At 35.2% G+C, this 19602-nt stretch overlaps 3 protein-coding genes across 3 annotated transcripts in view; 1 reads left to right on the top strand and 2 right to left on the bottom strand.

The window, feature by feature from the left end:
- Positions 1–2564: 2564 nt before the first annotated feature.
- LOC127136228 (uncharacterized mitochondrial protein AtMg00810-like) lies at positions 2565–3095 on the top strand. The gene is made up of 2 exons (XM_051062817.1): positions 2565–2797; positions 2897–3095. The coding sequence occupies exons 1-2, from the start codon at positions 2565–2567 to the stop codon at positions 3093–3095; spliced, it is 432 nt and encodes a 143-aa protein (XP_050918774.1).
- Positions 3096–17043: 13948 nt separating this feature from the next.
- Positions 17044–17544, bottom strand: LOC127136229 (uncharacterized). The gene has a single exon (XM_051062818.1). The coding sequence runs from the start codon at positions 17542–17544 to the stop codon at positions 17044–17046; it is 501 nt and encodes a 166-aa protein (XP_050918775.1).
- Positions 17545–19032: 1488 nt separating this feature from the next.
- The window catches only part of LOC127136230 (uncharacterized), a 1232-nt gene continuing 662 nt past the window's right edge, over positions 19033–19602 (bottom strand). The window contains exon 2 of the mRNA XM_051062819.1: positions 19033–19248. Within this exon, the coding sequence (XP_050918776.1) occupies positions 19033–19248 (216 nt within the window). The remainder of the gene's footprint in view (positions 19249–19602) is intronic.

Consider the following 19602-nt stretch of genomic DNA (forward strand, 5'->3'; position numbering starts at 1 on the left):
ATTTGAATCGTGCTTTGCTTTACTCCAATTGCTTGCAGAAGAGGAATGGAATGGCTTAGAATCAAAGGACCCCTGGAGAATTGAATTCCAAAATAGTGGAGATTCAAGCTCAAATTCAATAGAATTTCTCAGGTTTATCCTCTTGGTATGAAGGGTTTTCTGTGGGGAATCAAAGCTTGCACAGTGTGTGTCTGTATTCTGAGTAATTGAGCTTCAATTTATAGAGAATTCAAGTGTTAATTACACACTCCTTTCAAGTTTCCAAAATTGGCAAACTGATGTAAGCAGCTGCATGAGCGCGCATAGGCCCATCAAATGATTGTTCAAAAGTCCATAATGAAGTTCAGATGCATTGGAGGTGGATTGGATTGCAAGGCAATTGAGCATTATTGTTTGAAGTTTGATCTATGACACATGATACCTTCCTGTTTAAGCCATGCGCAGCTTATGCATTTCTCATCCAAAATGCATGCATTTTAGCTCTTTAGAAAGCTGAGATCAAGAGGAACAAGTTTTATGTTGAACACTTTTTCATTAGGAGCTTGGAACTTGGAGATATTTGAGGTGGAAGTTTGGAAAAACTTGACATATTGAAAATTTTCTAAGTGTCAAGCCATATGTCTCAATATTCCACCTTGCTTAACTTTTTATGGGAGCTTAAAATGAGAAAAATGTCTTCATAAAAGTTATAGCTATCTCAAATACATTCAAAATGGTCACCAATTTCATGTCATTTGGATTTAAAATGATAGAGTTATGCATTTTTGAAGTTTGGCAAAATCACCTGATCAATGGTATAGGTCAAAAGTGACCTATAATGTAGCCTCATATCACATGTGCAAAGAAGTTGAATTAGCTCCCACTCCAAATATAAACGTTGAATTAGACACATTGAATTTTATTTTTAAACTTGGAAATCTTTCATATCATAAAAATTGAGCAAGTTATGGCCTTGGGAAGTTGACTTTCAAATTAGGGTTTAGACAAAATGACCTATAACGTTTCAACATAGAAAATGATTTTCCAAGCAAAACTAGCTCTAGGTCTCAACATGAAAGTTGTTTATAATGTAATTTAGAGTAAGTTTTATCTTGGAATCATTTTCATATGGTGAAAATTGTAGGAGATAGGGTCTAGGGAGACCCAGTTTTGATCAGATGAATTCATCTGGTCAACCACCATGAACCAACTTGCTAATTTCTAATTCTCTTGACTTTCTTGGCTCATGGTATATCGTATATGCATAATATGATGAATTTTGAAGTGTCCCTTGAGAAATTTGATCAATTGGTGAGATAGCTTGTTGGAGAAGTTACTTAAGATACCCAGTCAAACTAGGGTTTCCAAGGCAAATCACCCTCAAACTCTTGAAGCAAAATTGATCAATATAACATGTAGAAATAATTGGGACTCATATATGATGCTTCTAACCATTCTTGAATCAATTCTTGATGGTGCTCTTTGTTCATGAGGGTCTCAAACCCTAGATGTGATCAATGAATCAAGGATATCATGTCCCTTACCTACAAAAGAGTTAGACAACTACAAAGACATATTTTTTTGGTATTTTGGTTAGTAAAATGATAAAATACAAGTATGATATAATCACAAAGTGCTTGGTGATCTCTCCCAAAATAAACCCAATGAAAGGGGTAAGGAGGACGCCAAGGTATGATCCCAATGCTAATGCTTATGATGAAATGCATGAGGGATCTTAGGGTTAAAATTGGGGTCTTACAATCAGAATTTAGAAATATCATCCAAAGGAACTTATTATTGGAAATCTTAATGAAAAGGTCACCATTAGATCCAGAGATGTGATATCCAATGTTTGCTTTGCCTCAAAGTTTGAACCTAAAAATGTGAAAAAGGCCTTGACTAATAAATTCTGGATCAATGTTATGCAAGAAGAACTAGGGAAGTTCAAAAGGAATGAAGTGTGAGACCTAGTTCATGGGCCTAAAGGGATGAATGTTATTGGCACAAAATGGATTTACAAGAACAAATCTGATGAAAATAGAATTGTGACCAGAAATAAGGTTAGGCTTATTGCTCAAGGATAGACTCAAATTGAAGGGGTTGATTTTGATGAGATTTTTGCACTTGTTGCTTATCTTAAATCCATAAGGTTGCTCTTAGGAGTGGCATGTATGCTAAAATTTAAGCTATTTCAGATGGATGTGAAAAGTGTCTTCTTGAATGGGTACTTGAATAAAGAAGTGTATGTTGAACAATCCAAGGGGTTCATAGATCCTAGTTTTCCAGACCATGTTTAAAAACAAAGGAAAACTCTTTATGGATTGAAGAAAGCACCTAAAGCTTGGTATGAAAGGTTAACTGGGTTTCTTGTCAATAATGGCTATAGGAAAGGGGGAACAGGCAAGACCTTGTTTGTTAAAGAAAATCATGGTAAACTCATGATAGTCCAACTATATGTTGATGACCTTGTGTTTGGAGGGATGTCGAACCAGATGGTTCAACATTTTGTCAAGCAAATGCAATATGAATTTGAGATGAGTCTTGTTGGTGAATTAACCTATTTTCTTGGTCTTCAAGTTAAACAAATGGATGATACTATCTTCATTTCTCAAAGCAAGTATGTTAAGAATATTATGAAGAAGTTTGGCCTAGAAAGTGCTAGTCACAAAAGGACACCTACAACAACTCACTTGAAATTAACTAAGGATGAAAAAGGTGTTGATGTGGATCAAAGTTTGTACATGAGTATGATTAGTAGTATTTTGTATCTTACAACTAGTAGACCATACATCATTTTTGCTGTAGGAGTATGTGCTAGGTATCAGGTTGAGTAAAAAAACAATCACATTACTTAAGTGAATAGGATGTTGAAATACATCAATGGTACTAATGAGTATGTCATGTTGTATTCTCATAGTTCTAATTCCATGATTATAGTGTATTGTGATGCATACTGGACATGTAAGGCTGATGATAGAAAAAGTACTTCTGGAGGATGCTTCTTCTTGGGAAATAATCTTATATCTTGGTTCAACAAGAAGCAAAACTATGTGTCATTGTCTACTGCTGAGGCTGAGTATATTGCAGTAGGAAGCAGCTGCTCTCAATTGATTTAGATGAAATAAATGCTAAAGGAATATAATGTCAAGCAGGATGCCATGACATTATATTGTGACAATCTGAGTGCAATAAATATATCCAAGAATCCCATTCAACATACCAGGACAAAGCATATTGATATTCGTCATAATTTTATTAAGGATCTTGTTGAGGACAAAATTGTTACTCTTGAGCATGTGGTTGTAGCGGTAAATTCATGATCATCAAGCTATGGATAAGCAAGACATCAAATAACAAGAGTCGCCACCGCGCTTTTATTGTTTCCAAGGGAAAAGGGAAAAGTACGAACAAAACCCAAAAATTAAGAAGATTTCAAATCAAAAATAATAAAATGCCAGAGATTACAGGTAAGGGGGTTGGTTACACAGAGGAAAGATGTTAGCACCCAAAGTGTCCTAGGTACTCCTAGGGAGCCCTTTCTTGTGTGCATATGTATTTTGTACAAAATAATGTTTACAAACAAATAGAATGGAGGGATGAGAAAAGAATTCATTAATTATATTTTTGTGTTTGGCAAGACCTTCGGACTTGTGCCTACATACCAACATAAGAATGAGGGATCAAAACCTCGTAGTTCGTGATACAAATTTCAAAGTGGATGCTTTGCTTTTAACAAAAATTAGGTTTGAAAGGCACAAAGGCCTAAAAATGGTTTGAATGAGTTAGTTCTTTTTGGATTTTGAAATCTTTAAGTCAAGTATAGTTAAGTTTATTTACATGTTTATTTAAGAAAAGAAGTTTAAAAATGCAATGGCATAAGGCCAAGGTTTCTAGTTTGCAAAATGGTCTAAGTTTAGAAACAAAACAAGTACAAACAAAGAAATTTTTAAAAGGAAAGAGAGATTTTAAAATTAAAGAGATGGGGAGGAGATGAAGAGACTAATCCTAAGCATAAATTTAAAAGTTAAGAGTTGAAAAGATTTGACCAATGGGCTGAAATCCAATAGACCAGAATGTCATATAGAAACCCAAATTCCCTTGGACATTAGAATCAAGCAACAAACAATGCATAATATATCAACTTGAAGAGCAAGGCATCAAATAAAGATAGCCACATCCAAGCTTAGCTATTCCATGATCTTCTTCAAATTTGCCCATGTAGCAGATGAATTCCATAATGCCATAAGTCACAGGTTCAAAATAACAGCTTCACAATGATCATGTTGCATATGAACTCAAATGGATCTTTAATGATGTATCAGATGAAGTTTCAAATCATAAGCACTTAGTTACATGAAATTTGGCATTGGCCAAGTCCTTTGCATAGGGAGTATTTCCTAAATTCTAAGTCCAATTGTCTCAGGTCAAACTAACAGTCCACACAAGATATTTTTTATGATTTTTGTTCTTATTATGTACATTAATGGTCAAAGACCACACAAACAAAAACAACACAAGCAAAATATATCACAAAATATGGTTCAAATGGACAAAGTGAAAATAACATTAACATAAACAATTAGAATGGTATGGATAATGGCAAATGAGTAGAGCTTTAAAATAAAGTGCATTAAAGTAAATGACTTCGAATTAAATGTTAGTTGTTAATGAGTTAGAAGTTATTATTACTTTTGCTTTTTGTTTCAAGTCATTCTTTGGAGAACACTCAACCCATTTATCACAAGCATGAATCCTTGAACCAAGACATCCTCCAAAGGAAGGGAAAAAGGCCAAGTTTCCACATAATACCATGAAAGAGGGGAGACTTACAATCTCACTAACTGGAATGCTATGCCTTTTGTGTCAAAAAATTAGTGCTATGTTAAGCAATCGTAATTGGACTTATGTAGAAGTCACAATTATCTGAGGTCGGGCAATAGAATTTTGGTGTTAATGTATGTTAGAGACATAGTATATGGACTATGCTCATGAAACATACCACACACAAAAAGAATATGCAAAAGAGGTGGCCTAATCTCATTCATACTTATGTTGATTTTTCAATCAACTGACTTAGGATATTGAGATATCATAGGTCCATGGTATGAATGCATAAAGAAGGGGAATAAGATGAAGAGGGAGGGGGAATGGATCAATCACAAATTGGTCAAAGGAGGACTTTTACCAAATTAAGATCATTCATTCATTTTGGGAGATGGAATATACATTCCATCAATCCCCTAAATCCAATGATCTTAACCTAACAAAGTCAAACAACCTTGACCAAGGCCCAACAACACAAGTCAAACTCATACAAACAATCAAAATGGCTCAACACAATTATTTGACATTTATTCAATTTAAAAAATACTAAAAATAATGCATTAAATTAAATATGGTTTGTCAAATTCCTAAAATCTCATCAAAACACCAAAGAAATGGCCATGAGATTTATCATAGATCAAACGAGGTCAAAGGACCTTGGAGAAAAATTTTCAGAATTTTTAGAGCCTTAAAAGTATTTTTAAACAATTAAAAATATTCACAAAATCAATTAAATCATGAAAAATATTAATAATGATCCAAAAAATAATTTTAATTCAAATTATGAAAGAGGATTTTATTTCAATTTTTTTGGTGAAACTCTCATATATTTGGGATCAATATTAAAATTAATATGAATTAATGAAAATCAAAGGAATAAAATGAAAATCAGAAAATACAAAAAAAACGTGGACCACTTGATCTCCCTCATTAGTTGAGGTGGCAGATCAAGTGGGAATCAGCGTGCTTTCCACCATGGACTTAAGTCAATGCGCCACAGGGATGGTAATCAAAACCAACGCGTGAGATTAAAACATTTTGAATTGATTATGTGGCTCAGAACTTGTCCAGCACACCACCAGCGCTGAAACTCCGGTCACCTTCTCAGGCGAGGCTCACCGGACTAGTTCACTCATCACCATCACATAAATGAAAAAGGAGGACATGATTTGAAAGAAAAAATGGCGTAGAGCACGAATCTGGCCTCAATTTTAACTAACTCCAAATATATAGAAAGATATGAGGAGTTGAATTTTGAGGTGTGTCAACTGAGTTGCTTCAATTTGACCTCAAAACAACTCAATCTTCTTGCCTACATTGGTAGGACTTCAGACAACCAAAGATCCAAGAGAATTGATGAGAATTGAGTGAAAATCGAAGAGAAGAAAATTTCTGGAAAATACCTTCAATGTTGTACAGAACTTGATCTTGCTTGCTTCAATCCTTGCTTGATCACACTCAGGGAACTTGCAGAAGTGATTTGGCAATGGGATAAAGCTTTGGATCCTAGAGTTTTTGAATCTCCAAACAGTGAGATTAAACTCAATTTTCAGATTGAAAATTCTCAGGTTTTCCTTTGAAGTGTGAGGGTTTGAAAAGAGGGGGAAAAGCTGGCGCGCAACGGATCCTTCAAATGAGCTCAGAAGGCATGTATTTATAGCATGAGGGAGTGATATTTTCACACTTGCATTTGCTTCCAAATTTGGAAATGTCATGCACAAGCTTGCATGGGCGTGTACAGGCCCATGAAGCAATCCATTTTGGTCCAAATTCAATTATTCTGAAGTCTCAAAAAAGCTTGAATGGTAAGGCAATGTGAAATGATGTTTTGGACATTTAATCTTTCCACTTGATGCATACCTGTTAAGACCATGCGCAACCCTAGAAAACCTCATCCAAAATGCATGAAATAGTACTCTTTGGAAATATTAGATCAAGGGGAGCAACTTTGATGTTGGAAACTTTTTCATTTGGAGCTTGGATCATGGTGAATTTTGAGGTGGAAGTTTGGAAATTTCAACATGTTGAAATTTTTTCTAAGTGTCAAGTCATATACCTCAATGTTCCACGTTACTTAACTTTTCATGTGAGCTCCAAATGAGAAAAGTATACTCATCAAAGTTGTACTCTTTCAAAGACCTTCAAAATTGTCACCAATTTCATGTCATTTGGATTTAAAATGATAGAGTTATGCATTTTTGAAGTTGATGAAAATCACTTGTTCAATGGTATAGGTCAAAAATGACCTATAATGTATCCTCATATCACATGCTCATAAAAGTTGATTTAGATTTCACTCCAAACATAAAAGTTGAATTAGACATCTTGAATTTGGTTGTGCAACTTGGAAATCTTTCATATCATAAAAATTGAGCAAGTTATGGCCTTGGGAAGTTGACTTTCAAATTAGGGTTTAGACAAAATGACCTATAATGTTTCAACATAGAAAATGATTTTCCAAGCAAAACTAGATCTAGGTCTCAATATGAAAGTTGTTTGGAATGTCATTTATAGTAACTTTTCTCTTGGAATCATTTTCATATGGTGAACATTGTAGGAGATAGGGTCTAGGGGGACCCAGTTTTGATTAGATGAATTCATCTGGCCAACCACCATCAACCAACTTGCTAACTTTCAATTCTCTTGACTTTTTAGGCTCATGGTAGATCATATATGTATAATATGATGAAATTTGAAGTGTCCCTTGATAAATTTGATCAATTGGTGAGGTAGCTTATTGAGGAAGTTACTCAGGATACCCATACAAACCAGGATTTCCAAGGCAAACCAACTCCAAACTCTTGAAGAAATCTTGATCAAAATAACATGTAGAGATCATTGGGACTCAAATATGATGCTTAGAGCCATTTTGTATCAATCCTTGGTTGTGATTTTAGCAATGAGGGTCTTAAACCCTAGATATGAACTTGATAGATCAATGGGAACCTAGCCCTTCCTACAAAAGAGTTAGGCAAATGCAAAGACATATTTTTGGTATTTTGGTTAGTAAAATGATAATATACAAGCATGATACAATCACATTGTGCTTGGTGATCTCTCCCAAAACAAACCCAATGAAAACAGGGTAAGGAGGATGCCAAGGTATGATCCCAATGCTAATGCATATGATGAAATTACATGAGGGATCTTAGGGTCAAAATTGGGGTCTTACAGTGGCCACAGTGAAGCAACTAACAAATATATTTACTAAAGCTTTGGATGAAATTAGTTTGAGAAGTTAAGGTGCGAATTGGGAATTTGCATGTTTGAAGAGTTATAGACATTACTGATGTGGAGGCGTCCAAACAATATTTTCTCTTCCCTCGATTTAGTGGTGCACAGAACTCTAGGGAAGTTATTACAAACTTTCCTTATTTTTTTCCAACACGCCATCATCTCTCTCTTACCTACTTCACTTATTCCATAATCTCTACCTTCAATAAACTCTTCATCATTGTTCTTATTTAGTTTCGTCCCTCTACAGTCAATCTCAACTCAAAATTTGTCATTAAGATGTATAAACCTTCTGGCTCAACACCAAGCAAAAGCACCAAAGATCAGCCGACTCTTAGGATTACTTGTGCTAATATGGATCATTCAGATGTTGTAACTGATTTCGTTCCTCTCTCCATTGTTCCAGGACATGTTCCTACTAAAAGGAGGGCTAGAATACCTATGTGAAAAAGTCTAAGCCTTCAACTGTAAGTAAATATTCTAACCCCTATGGGTCGGTTCAAATTCCTTCTAGTGAGATTAGGAATATTGAGGTATTTATTGCTGTAAAGAAACCTCACTCTATGACTAGCGTATATCTTGGTCCTATTAAAACCACTGATGTCGAACCTGATGTTGTTGCATCTACTAAAGGTTTTGTTGCTCCAAAAGTAGTGGGTAGTGTTGAATCATCTGAAAAATATAACTCTAGTACTGTAAGTCTAGATAAACCTAAATCTGATAAGACCCTAGATCAATCTAGTATGAATGTTGCTGATAAAGATACTATTGATACAAGCATCCGTGTGTTAATTTCTTATATTTTGGGTATTGAACCTAAGTTTGTTGTTGTGCCGAATGTCACTACATCCTTGGCCCAAACTAATCATCCTGTTGAAACCTCACTTGAAAAATATGATGGAAAGTCTAATAGTGAGTTTGTTCCAATTAAGCCCCCTAAAAAATCTGAAGAGAAAAATGATTTTGATAGTATGTCTGACAAAGAAGAAAATTCTGGTGTGAAGAAGGATCAATCTACAAACATTGTAAATATAGATGATCTGGATTATGATGATGAGTTTATTGGTAAGAGATTGGCTCTAGGGATAGATAAGAGGTTAAAGAGTAGAAAAGGGAAAATTGTTGAGTCTACAAGTAAGCCTCTCAAGGCTCCCAAGAAAAGTACAAGTGTTGGTTCTGCTAAAGGGTGGAGCAAGGTTGTAACTTCTGCCATCAAGAAGAGATCTCTAAAGAGGAGGGAAGTCCCCTCTAGTTCTAGTGATTCTGACTTTGATGTTGAACATGATATTCCAGACATCGTACCTTCAATAAGGAAGAAAACTTATGGGAAGAAGGTTCCAGACAATATACCTGAAGTTTTAATTGACAACATCTCTTTTCACTATGTGGAGAATGTTGAGAAGTAGAAATTTGTTTATCAAAGAAGACTGGCTTTGGAAAGGGAACTTGGCAATGATGCCTTTGAGTGAAAAGAAGTGATGGATATGATTAAAGAAGCTGAGTTGATGAAAAGTGTGGTTGAGTTTGGTAAGTGTTATGATATGCTTGTAAAAGAGTTCATTGTGAATATTTCTAAGGATTGTGATAACAAAAGGAGTAAGGAGTTTAGAAAGGTGTATGTGAGAGGAAAGCGTATGGAATTTTCTCCAGAAACCATTAACATGTTCATAGAAACTGAAGTGGGTGTATCTGATAATATCATTTGCATGGAAATCGCTGCAAAACAGCTAAAGGAATGGCCAAGAAAAGGGAAGTTGTCAGCTGGTTGCTTGAGTGTGAAGTATGCAGTAATTCATAGAATTGGAGCTGCTAATTGGCTTCTAATAAAACATACTTCTAACATTGCTACAGGGTTGGGTAAGTTCATTTACATTGTAGAAACCAAAACCAAGTTTGACTTTGGATCTTATGTTTTTGACCAAACCATGAAGCATGCTACCTCTTTTGCTGTGAGGATGCCTATAGCATTTCCCTCCTGAATTTGTTATGTAATTCTGAGTCAGCACCCTAATATTTTGATCAGTTCAGATGCTGCCTACAAGAGAGAATCTCCTCTTTCTTTGCATTATAGGTTGTTTATAGGGAAACATGTCCTAGACATTGTCATGAATTTTGGCAAGAAATCTACCAGTTATACTTCTAGGACACGAATCATTGCTGAATTAAAGGACACATGTAAAACTTTAGATGAAACCATTAAAGCTTGTACTGAAAAGAAGAGCAGGCTTGAGATCCTGATACATGCTTTGTCTGAAGAAGATGATGAGGGAAACCTGGATGGTGATAAGCAGGAGTATAATGAGGTTGAAGAAGATGCTAATGCAAGTGATGATGATGTTGAAGAGACAACCAAAAGTAATAATGACTGATGTGATCTGTTCTCTTTGTGTTTTTTTCTTTATGTTTCTGCTTCATTTGTTTTTATGCCCTGGAAAATTTGTGCACCATGTGTGCCTTTTTGGTCTGTAATATGATCTGCTACATCTGATATTTTTTCTTCTCCCAATGAAATGTTTTTCCTGTTTTTGTCAATTTTTGGCTAAAAAGGGGGAGTAGTAGTATTAATATATAAAATTTCTTTTTGCCCGCCTTAAGTACTACTTAAGGGGGAGTAGTAGTTTTTGCTCTTGATCTGGTGTTTAGGGGGAGCATGATGTTTTGATGTTGTCATGGTTGTGAGATGCTTGAGGTAATAATTGATGTCTTAACATCCTGACTGGAGATGATTATGTGCTTGATGACATACCTGATGTCTTGACATCCTGTCTGGGAGAATTTATTTTTCTTTACAAAAAGTTTGTGTTGTAAGAGTTTACTTCTCTCTTATGTGACATTCTCCATGAGGATGGTTTTATCTTGTTTTGCTGCGTATGCCTCTGGTGTATCTTGGAGTAGTTCCAAGTTTGTTTATTATGCTTTTTCTTTGAAGAATTCTCTCGAGTTTATTGGTTTTTAAAAGATATGTTTTGCAAAGGTTGTTTTAGCCAAAATTTACCAAAGGGGGAGATTGTTAAGTTGTTTGTATTATGATTAGCAACATTTTGTTAAAACAAGTGAAATAGCAAGATGTTTTGACATGCTTGTACGACATTGTGGTGTGCCGTGGTTTTACATTCTTAGAAGATTTGTTTTTTAGTATGAGATTAGTGAAGATTCTTTAAAGATTTAATTCACGTGTTTTTTGGTCCAAGAAGCGTTTATTTTAGAAGCAAAGGTTAGTTTAAACTTTGCCTTGTTTCTTAAGAAAGGATGTAAAAATATTTAAGGAGATATCATATTTGATTTGAATTTGCAGAAAATTGTGCAGTAGTGTGATTTGAATCTGCCAATTATTTAGCTCGAAGCCCATTCTATTTTGGGGCTATTTAAAGGATGATTATAAACCTAAGAAAACAACTAAGTTGCGTATGTGATAACCTCTGTTAGGGTTTTATTTGTTCATTTTTATTTGTGAGCCATTCTCGTTTCACTTAGATGCTTGAATTGGACTGAGTTTTTGAGTTGTAATTATGAATCATTCATGAGCTTTTAAGCAAGAGTGGATTATGTATCATTAGAAGTGTGTCTTCTATTTATTGTTGGAAGTTGTTATCATTGTGGTGTGATTGAAGGTAAGTGAGAATGATCTCATATCTAGGAGAGTCTTAGATAGAAATTCCAAAGGTAGTGATTAGGTGATAAGTTTGTAAAACCAGAGGTTGTTAGAACTTCAAACTAATACTATTATAATGTATTTCCTTCCTGGCTTGGATGCCCCCAAATGTAGGTGGCGTTGCACTGAACTGGGTTAACAATTGATCTGTGTTATTTACTTTCTGCTATTTACTTTAACACTGCAATTGTTTGTGTTGTGACAATGTCCTGATCCTGGTGTCGTGACATCGTATACGACATTTGTCATCTGCGTACCAAAATTACAAAGATTAATAAACCAATGGGGATTACAGTGAGCCCTATTTATTGGAAAAATTCTATTTTTAAGATTAGTAATCCGATGGGATTACAGTGAGGCCTGATTATTGGCAAATTTGGTTCAAGAGTGGAACTTATTTTGTTGATGATTTTTGATGATTGCTTAAGTTGCATAATGATTTTGATAATTGATTGAGTTGCATGCCTATTTGCTATACATGATCATGCATGCATATATTTTGGAGTTAGGTAGGACTTCGGTCCAATGAGGTCAGGTTCAGAGAGGAACCATGACGGTCTCATGTCTAGAGAGAGGCACAATTCAAGAGGAATCAGAGACATGGGCAATAAGTAATAAATCTTTGACCCCAAAAACCTGGTACCCCATGCATATTGATGAATGAGTTGGTGCATTAGCATTTGCATTATAAATTGGACTGTGAGTGTGTTTTGTAAGAATATTATACTTTCTGTTATTGTTGTTGTTATAGTTTACCATCCTGATGTTAATTTTCATCATAAACATTTGTAAGGTGTATTTTCACCCTCCTTTTGTTGTTGTGGCGTATGTACTCCTCTGGAGTACATATAATCAGGTACACGAGTAATTCATTGAGTTAGAGGATGACGTTGATGCCTCTTTAGCTTTTATCATTAGGTATTAGAGGAGCCGCTCTGATATGTAATAACTGGGACGAGTTGTTCATTCTTTATTTGTTTTATGTATTACTTATGTTAGAGCTTCATTATTCTCTTGATGTTGAGATTTATAAGTCGAATTAATGCTGCTTTTTTTAAATGACTATGTTGTGTTGATGTTTTTATGCGATGGTGAAGCATGTGTGACACTCTAATCCTGAAATTTTATTTGAACTATCTTATTAAATGTTGAATCGGGGATTAGGGTTTTACATTCAACCCACAATAGTCGAGCTTATCTCTTAAGTCACCTTAAGAAATTGACACTACATATTATTTCTCTCACCATCTCACGTCTAAATGTGCCGAGTTTTAATCTCTTTTCTTTCACAGTCAACCTCCTAACACATGTTTACTTATTAATGATCATCATATGCTTATAAGAGCCAAAACTGGTAAACCCAAGCCAAATATTTTCCTTGTTCACTTAGAACCTACCACCACAAAGAAAGTATTAGCTCAACTTAAATGGTTTAGAGCTATGAAAATTGAGTACAACTCACTTATAAAACCCGTTTCTTTTTTATTGGTCCTCTCTTCCTATAGTATTTTTGATTTTCCACACCAAGCCTTCCAATCCTCTTTATTCCCACCAACTCCTTTCCCTTTAAATGCATGTGTTCCACATGTTGCCAGTCTCGCGTTTTTATTACTTTTTATTTGTCCATTTTTATCCTTCTTCCCGTGTACACCATTAATGACTTATTTTTCCTGAATATTCTCCGTCAATATTACACTAATCATTAACTGATTTGACTCCATCATATTCTCTTTAATATCTGTCCCTTGAATCAATGCAACTATCATTTTCTGCAGAATATCTCCTTCTCTCTCCTCGTTAATTTTTAGAATTATTTCCTTGTTATTAGCGATAACCATATCCTCATCAATAACCATTATACTCTCATCATTATTACCATTTAAATTAGGGGTGGCAAAACGGGTCCGGTCCGTTAGGCATGCATGTTTTGCCCGCACTTTAATGTGGAACGGGCCAAGGATTTAGGTCCCCACCCTCTAATATATCCGTCCCGCCCCGCTTTCTTTGCAGACTTTTGTGGGCACGAGCATTTACATAAACTTTTGCATTTTTAGGCTTAAAAAGTGCATGCTTGCGGGCTTTCCCCGCCCCGCCCTCACTTTTTTGTGAGGTGGGCCTAAGTTTTAGGCATGCATCCTCAACTATGATTGTCCCGCCCCACCTCATTTGTTTGCGGGCTTTTACGGGGCGGGCCTAAACGAGGCGGACATGCCCGTTTTTCACCCCTAATTTAAATCATTAATGACCTTATTGAATTATGAGATTTCTTTGCTCAGAGACATAAATCTTGATCCATTCAATGTTGTCTACCCATTAGCTCTCATCGATGTTGTGTTCCTTCAACCATCTATGACCCTTTTTCCTAGTGTTTTTTTATGAACCACCTTCTAGGGTCCATCCAATTGTCATTGTTTTTCGTACCTTGAATTTCCATAGATGATCCTTCACCTACCATGCTCCTCTTTCTAGTTTTCGCCACCAACTCTTTTCCTTTCACTTTCATTGGATATCCTTCTTAGTAGTGTCCATACCTTCCATAGTTCAGACACAGTAAGTGTAGTCCTTCATACTTTAGCTTTTGACTTTATCCCTTAACTGAAAACATCGCTAATATGGGTTTGGCTATATTAACTTCTACGCAAGTTCTTGCATACTTCCCTCTTTCATGTTGTATGTTGTTTTTGTCGACCATCACTGATCTAGCAACTTTGTTACCTGTAACACCCCCCAAACTACTACTACTCAAATACAACATACAATTGCATAATTAGAGTAAATTAAAGCATGCACACACGAGGGCATCACATTTACTTCAGTCAGAAATAACACATGCCATGGTCACATACAAGTAACATGAATTATAAATCAAAACCAAATAACCAACATGCAAACTCACACAATGGAATAACATCTCTCTTCATAAATGGTAAATAGTGATGATTCCCATAAACCATCTACCACAAAATATCATTTTGGGCTCTAAGGCAACTCATCATCAAAACCATCATATCCAAATAACAAGATAAATGAGAGCACAACAATATCTCTCAACATCAAAACAAATACAAATAATCCCATAAACCCAAGTGTTACATGACCAGAGCACTATAGACTACCTAGTCAAAACACAACAAGAACTAGCCTCCGAATCTAATACTTGTGCGAAGCACCACTATCTCCGGTACCTGAGCGATGTCACGATAGAACATCATTCCAACAAAAGTGTGAGAACTCAAATCATTATATAAAAACATAATAATATGAAATGTATAACAAATATACATATATTATTAGAATTCATCACGCTTCATACAAACACACATCATATCATCTTATTAAAGAATCACATGTTTACCATCATACAACATGGCTCAACAATCCACAAGTATTCATTTATAAATACTAAACGATGTACAAAAGTCATATCTTACAACATATCGATTTCATGTACATATTATCATCCATCATCATTTACAAATCATCATCAAATATATATACAACTTTCACATGATTTCATAATGTATACAAGTCACCATTTCATCACATATATCACAAATATGCACACATATCACATCAACAACACATCAACAATTCATATCAAATGGATCACCTAAAATCCACGTATATGCATATCTACCAAAATCATATCCATATAATCATACAAACAACAATTCACACCGGCACACACAACTCAATGTGTGACTCAATGCGATATGCATGTGGATCCCATCCGTTATCATTTCCGGCTTGTCGAGCGTCTCTAAAATAAACTAGATAACCACCTCTAAAGCTTGATTCAGCCTTAAGCTTTCAAACCCCATTCAACGTTAGGTTTGGGACAAGCAAATAATCTACACGAGATTACCCAACATTGCCTCTTTCATAGACTCATGCTAGTGTAAGTGGGCAACAACAACAAGACTCATGCAATTAAGACGATCGCAACCCCTTAATCATACATAAGCATACCGCATCCAACATTTGCACAACATACACATAACATGACTTCAATCCCAAACAATACATCAAATAACATTCATCATCTCATCACAACACATTAACATAAAGCAAACAAGCCAATTCATGTTAATCATCAAATTCATCAATTCACATCATCACATATATAATTTCAAGTATTATATTTCTTCATAAAATCCATCTAAAAACCATCCAATACATGCCAAACAATAGAAAACGTGTCATTCACATTCACCACACATACAACATACATCCATATTAGGATTCTTTTGATAAAATATTAATATACTGTTATACAAATGAATATCATATTATAGATAATATTCTTAGCTTCGTAACGGTCCAAACGGCACCTCAAGTGGAGTTACGGTTCAAAAGTTATTGAATTTACAAGTTTTTCAAAATGCTGTCAAAACCAGAAAATTTGTTGTCGCGAAAATGCTGTCAAAAACCAGAAAATTTGCTGTTGCAAAAATGTTGTCAAAAACCAAAAAATTTGCTATTGCAAAAATGCTGTCAAAAACCAAAAAATTTGCTGTTTCAAAAATACTGTTGTCCAACACGAATTTTCATCATAAAACCACATTAATGCATCATTTTTCATGAAATAAATAGTTATACAGCATAAATATATATATATATATATATATATCATATAACAACTATTAGGATCATAGAAACTAGATTCTAAGCTCCACTCATTTTCACCAAAATTCCAAATCAACCATTTTCAAGTGAAACTCAAATATGCAATTATACACCAAATCATGTTCTATACACATACCCATTCATGGAATTCAATATAGAAACATCATAGCATAACATAAACATCAATTTCATGGATTAAAACATAAACACATGTTAGGGTTTCTCAAAAATCAAAATCCCCAAATCCTAAGTTCATGATATCTAATCCACATACATTACATACATTATGTTTTACCCATAACCACTTGAAATCCCATCCTTACCTTAGTATAGATGAAATCTCTAGGTCCTTCTTCTTCTAGTTTCCTCTTTTCCTCTTTCTCTTCTCTTCTCTTCTCTTCTCTCTTCTTCTATTGTTTTACAAAACTAACTCTAATCTCTAAAATCCTTACTATCTTTTTAACTCATAATGGGCTTAACCCACTTATCCACCCATTCTAAGTAATTAGGCTCATTACTAGACAATTGTTATTTCTACTCATAAAATTCAATTATTCAAATAACACATATATTCAAATAATTTAAATAATCACCAGAACACATATTTAGTTAATTATCACACCAAATAATGATTAATTAAAATAAATACCTAATGAATAAATACGGAAATTAAATCGGGGTGTTAAAACTCTCCCCCACTTAAAATATTTTCGTCCTCGAAAATTACCTCAAGCAAACAACTCGGGATATGAATCCCTCATCTGACTCTCAAGCTCCCTCGTCACATTTCCACCAGCCGATCCTCCCCAAATGACTTTCACCAAAGCGATCTCTTTACCACGGAGTTGTTTCACCTCTCTATCTTCTATCCGCCTAGGTAATGTCTCCACAACCAAATTATCTCTAACCTCAACATCATCTAATTGGACAACATGTGAAGGATCTGCAATGTATCTCCTCAATTGAGACACGTGAAACACATCATGGAGATTAGCAAGTAACGACAGCAATGTAATCTGATAAGCCACATCACCTACTTTCTCAGAAATCTGATACAGACCAATAAAATGCGGTGTCAACTTACGTGACTTCAATGCTCTACCAACACCCATTACCGGAGTAACTCTTAAAAACACATGATCATCTACCTCAAACTCAATCGCTTTCCTTCTCTTGTCATGGTAACTCTTCTGACGAATCTGAGAAACCTCCATCTTCTCTCTGATCATTTTAATCTTATCAGTAGTCTGTTGAACTATCTCAGGTCCAACCACAACACTCTCTCCAGATTCGTACCAACACAAAGGCGTCCTACACCTTCTACCATACAAAGCTTCAAACAGAGCCATACCAATACTCAAATGAAAACTATTATTTGTAGGTAAACTCAACAAAGGCAAATAACTATCCCAAGCACCTCCATGTTCCAAAACACAAGCTCTCAAAAGATCCTCAAGCGACTGAATCGTCCTCTCGGTCTGACCATCTGTTTGCGGATGATAAGCAGAACTCAAACACAACTTTGTACCCAAAGCATGTTGCAAACCTTCCCAAAATCTCTAAGTAAACCTCACATCCCTATCTAGCACAATGCTAGACAAAATACCATGCAAACTGACAATTTTCTAAATATACAGCTTTGCAAGCCTCTCCATTGGATAATCCATTCTAATCGGAATAAAGTGAGCAGATTTTGTCAACCTGTCCACAATAACCCAAATAACTTCACAATTACTCGGAGTCCTAGGTAAACCAGAAACAAAATCCATAGAAATACTATCCCATTTCCATTCAGGAATAGATAACAGTTGTAACAAACTAGACGACTTATGATGCTCAATCTTCGATTTCTGATAATTCAAACACGAATACACAAATTCTGCAATCTCTTTCTTCATACCAGGCCACCCAAACAATTTCCTCAAATCTTGATACGTCTTAGTAGCACCAGGATGAATACTCAAACCACTACGATGTCCTTCATCAAGAACCCTATTTCTCAAATCCGAAACATCGGGAACACAAACTCTATCATGACACCTCATGATACCATTCTCATTAATCTGAAAATCACCACCTTTACCTTGATTGATCAATGTAAATCGATTTGCCAAAACCAAATCAGATTTCTGACCTTCTCGAATCTCATCCAAAATTCCACTAGTAAGCTTCAACATACCAAGCTTCACTCAAAAAGAATCCTCTTCACAAACCAAACTCATATATCGAAATTGTTCAAGCAAATCCAATTCTCACACCATCAACATCGACATATGCAAAGATTTCCTACTCAAAGCGTCGGCTACAACATTCGCTTTGCCAAGATGGTAATTCAAACTAAAATCATAATCCTTCAAGAATTCCAACCATCTCCTTTGCCTCATATTCAACTCTTTCTGATCGAACAAATACTTCAAACTCTTGTGATTACTAAACACATCAAATCTTTACCCAAAGAAATAAGGTCTCCAAATATTTAAAACAAACACAACAACAACTAATTCTAAATCATGAGTCGAATAATTCCTCTTATGCACTTTGAGTTGCCTTGAAGCATAAGCTACAACTTGTTGATTCTGCATTAACACACCTCCTAAACCCATCAAAGAAGCATCACAATACGTGACAAATAGTTCTGATGGATTCGGTAAAATCAAAATAGGAGCAGTAGTCAATCTCCTCTCCAGCTCTTGAAAACTAGCTTCACACTGTGCAATTCAAATGAAAGCTTGACCTTTCCTAGTCAACTGTGTTAACGACAAAGATAACTTAGAAAATCCTTCAATAAACTTTCGATAATAACTTGGCAAACCAAGAAAATTACGAATCTCAGACACAGATTTCAGAGCTTCCCATTGAGATATAGCCTCAATCTTAGAAGGATCAACCGAAATACCACCACTAGAGATCACATGGCCAAGGAAACTCACTTCCTTCAACCAAAAATCGCACTTCAAAAGTTTAGCAAACAACTGCTTCTCTTTCAATACAGATAAACAATCCTCAAATGCTCAACATGATCCTCTTCACTCTTCGAATAGATGAAAATATCATCGATAAACACAACAATAAACTTATCGAGATATTGATGAAAAATCTGATTCATGTACTCCATAAATACACCAGGTGCATTCGTCACATCGAAAGGCATCACCGAATACTCATAGTGTCCATACCTTATTCTAAAAGCAGTCTTCTGAATATCTTCAGCTTTCACACGGATCTGATGATACCCAGACCTCAAATCAATCTTGCTAAACACACAAGCACCAACCAACTGATCCATC

Source organism: Lathyrus oleraceus, chromosome 4, assembly GCF_024323335.1.
Source record: "Lathyrus oleraceus cultivar Zhongwan6 chromosome 4, CAAS_Psat_ZW6_1.0, whole genome shotgun sequence".
NCBI classification, from domain to species: Eukaryota; Viridiplantae; Streptophyta; class Magnoliopsida; order Fabales; family Fabaceae; genus Lathyrus; species Lathyrus oleraceus.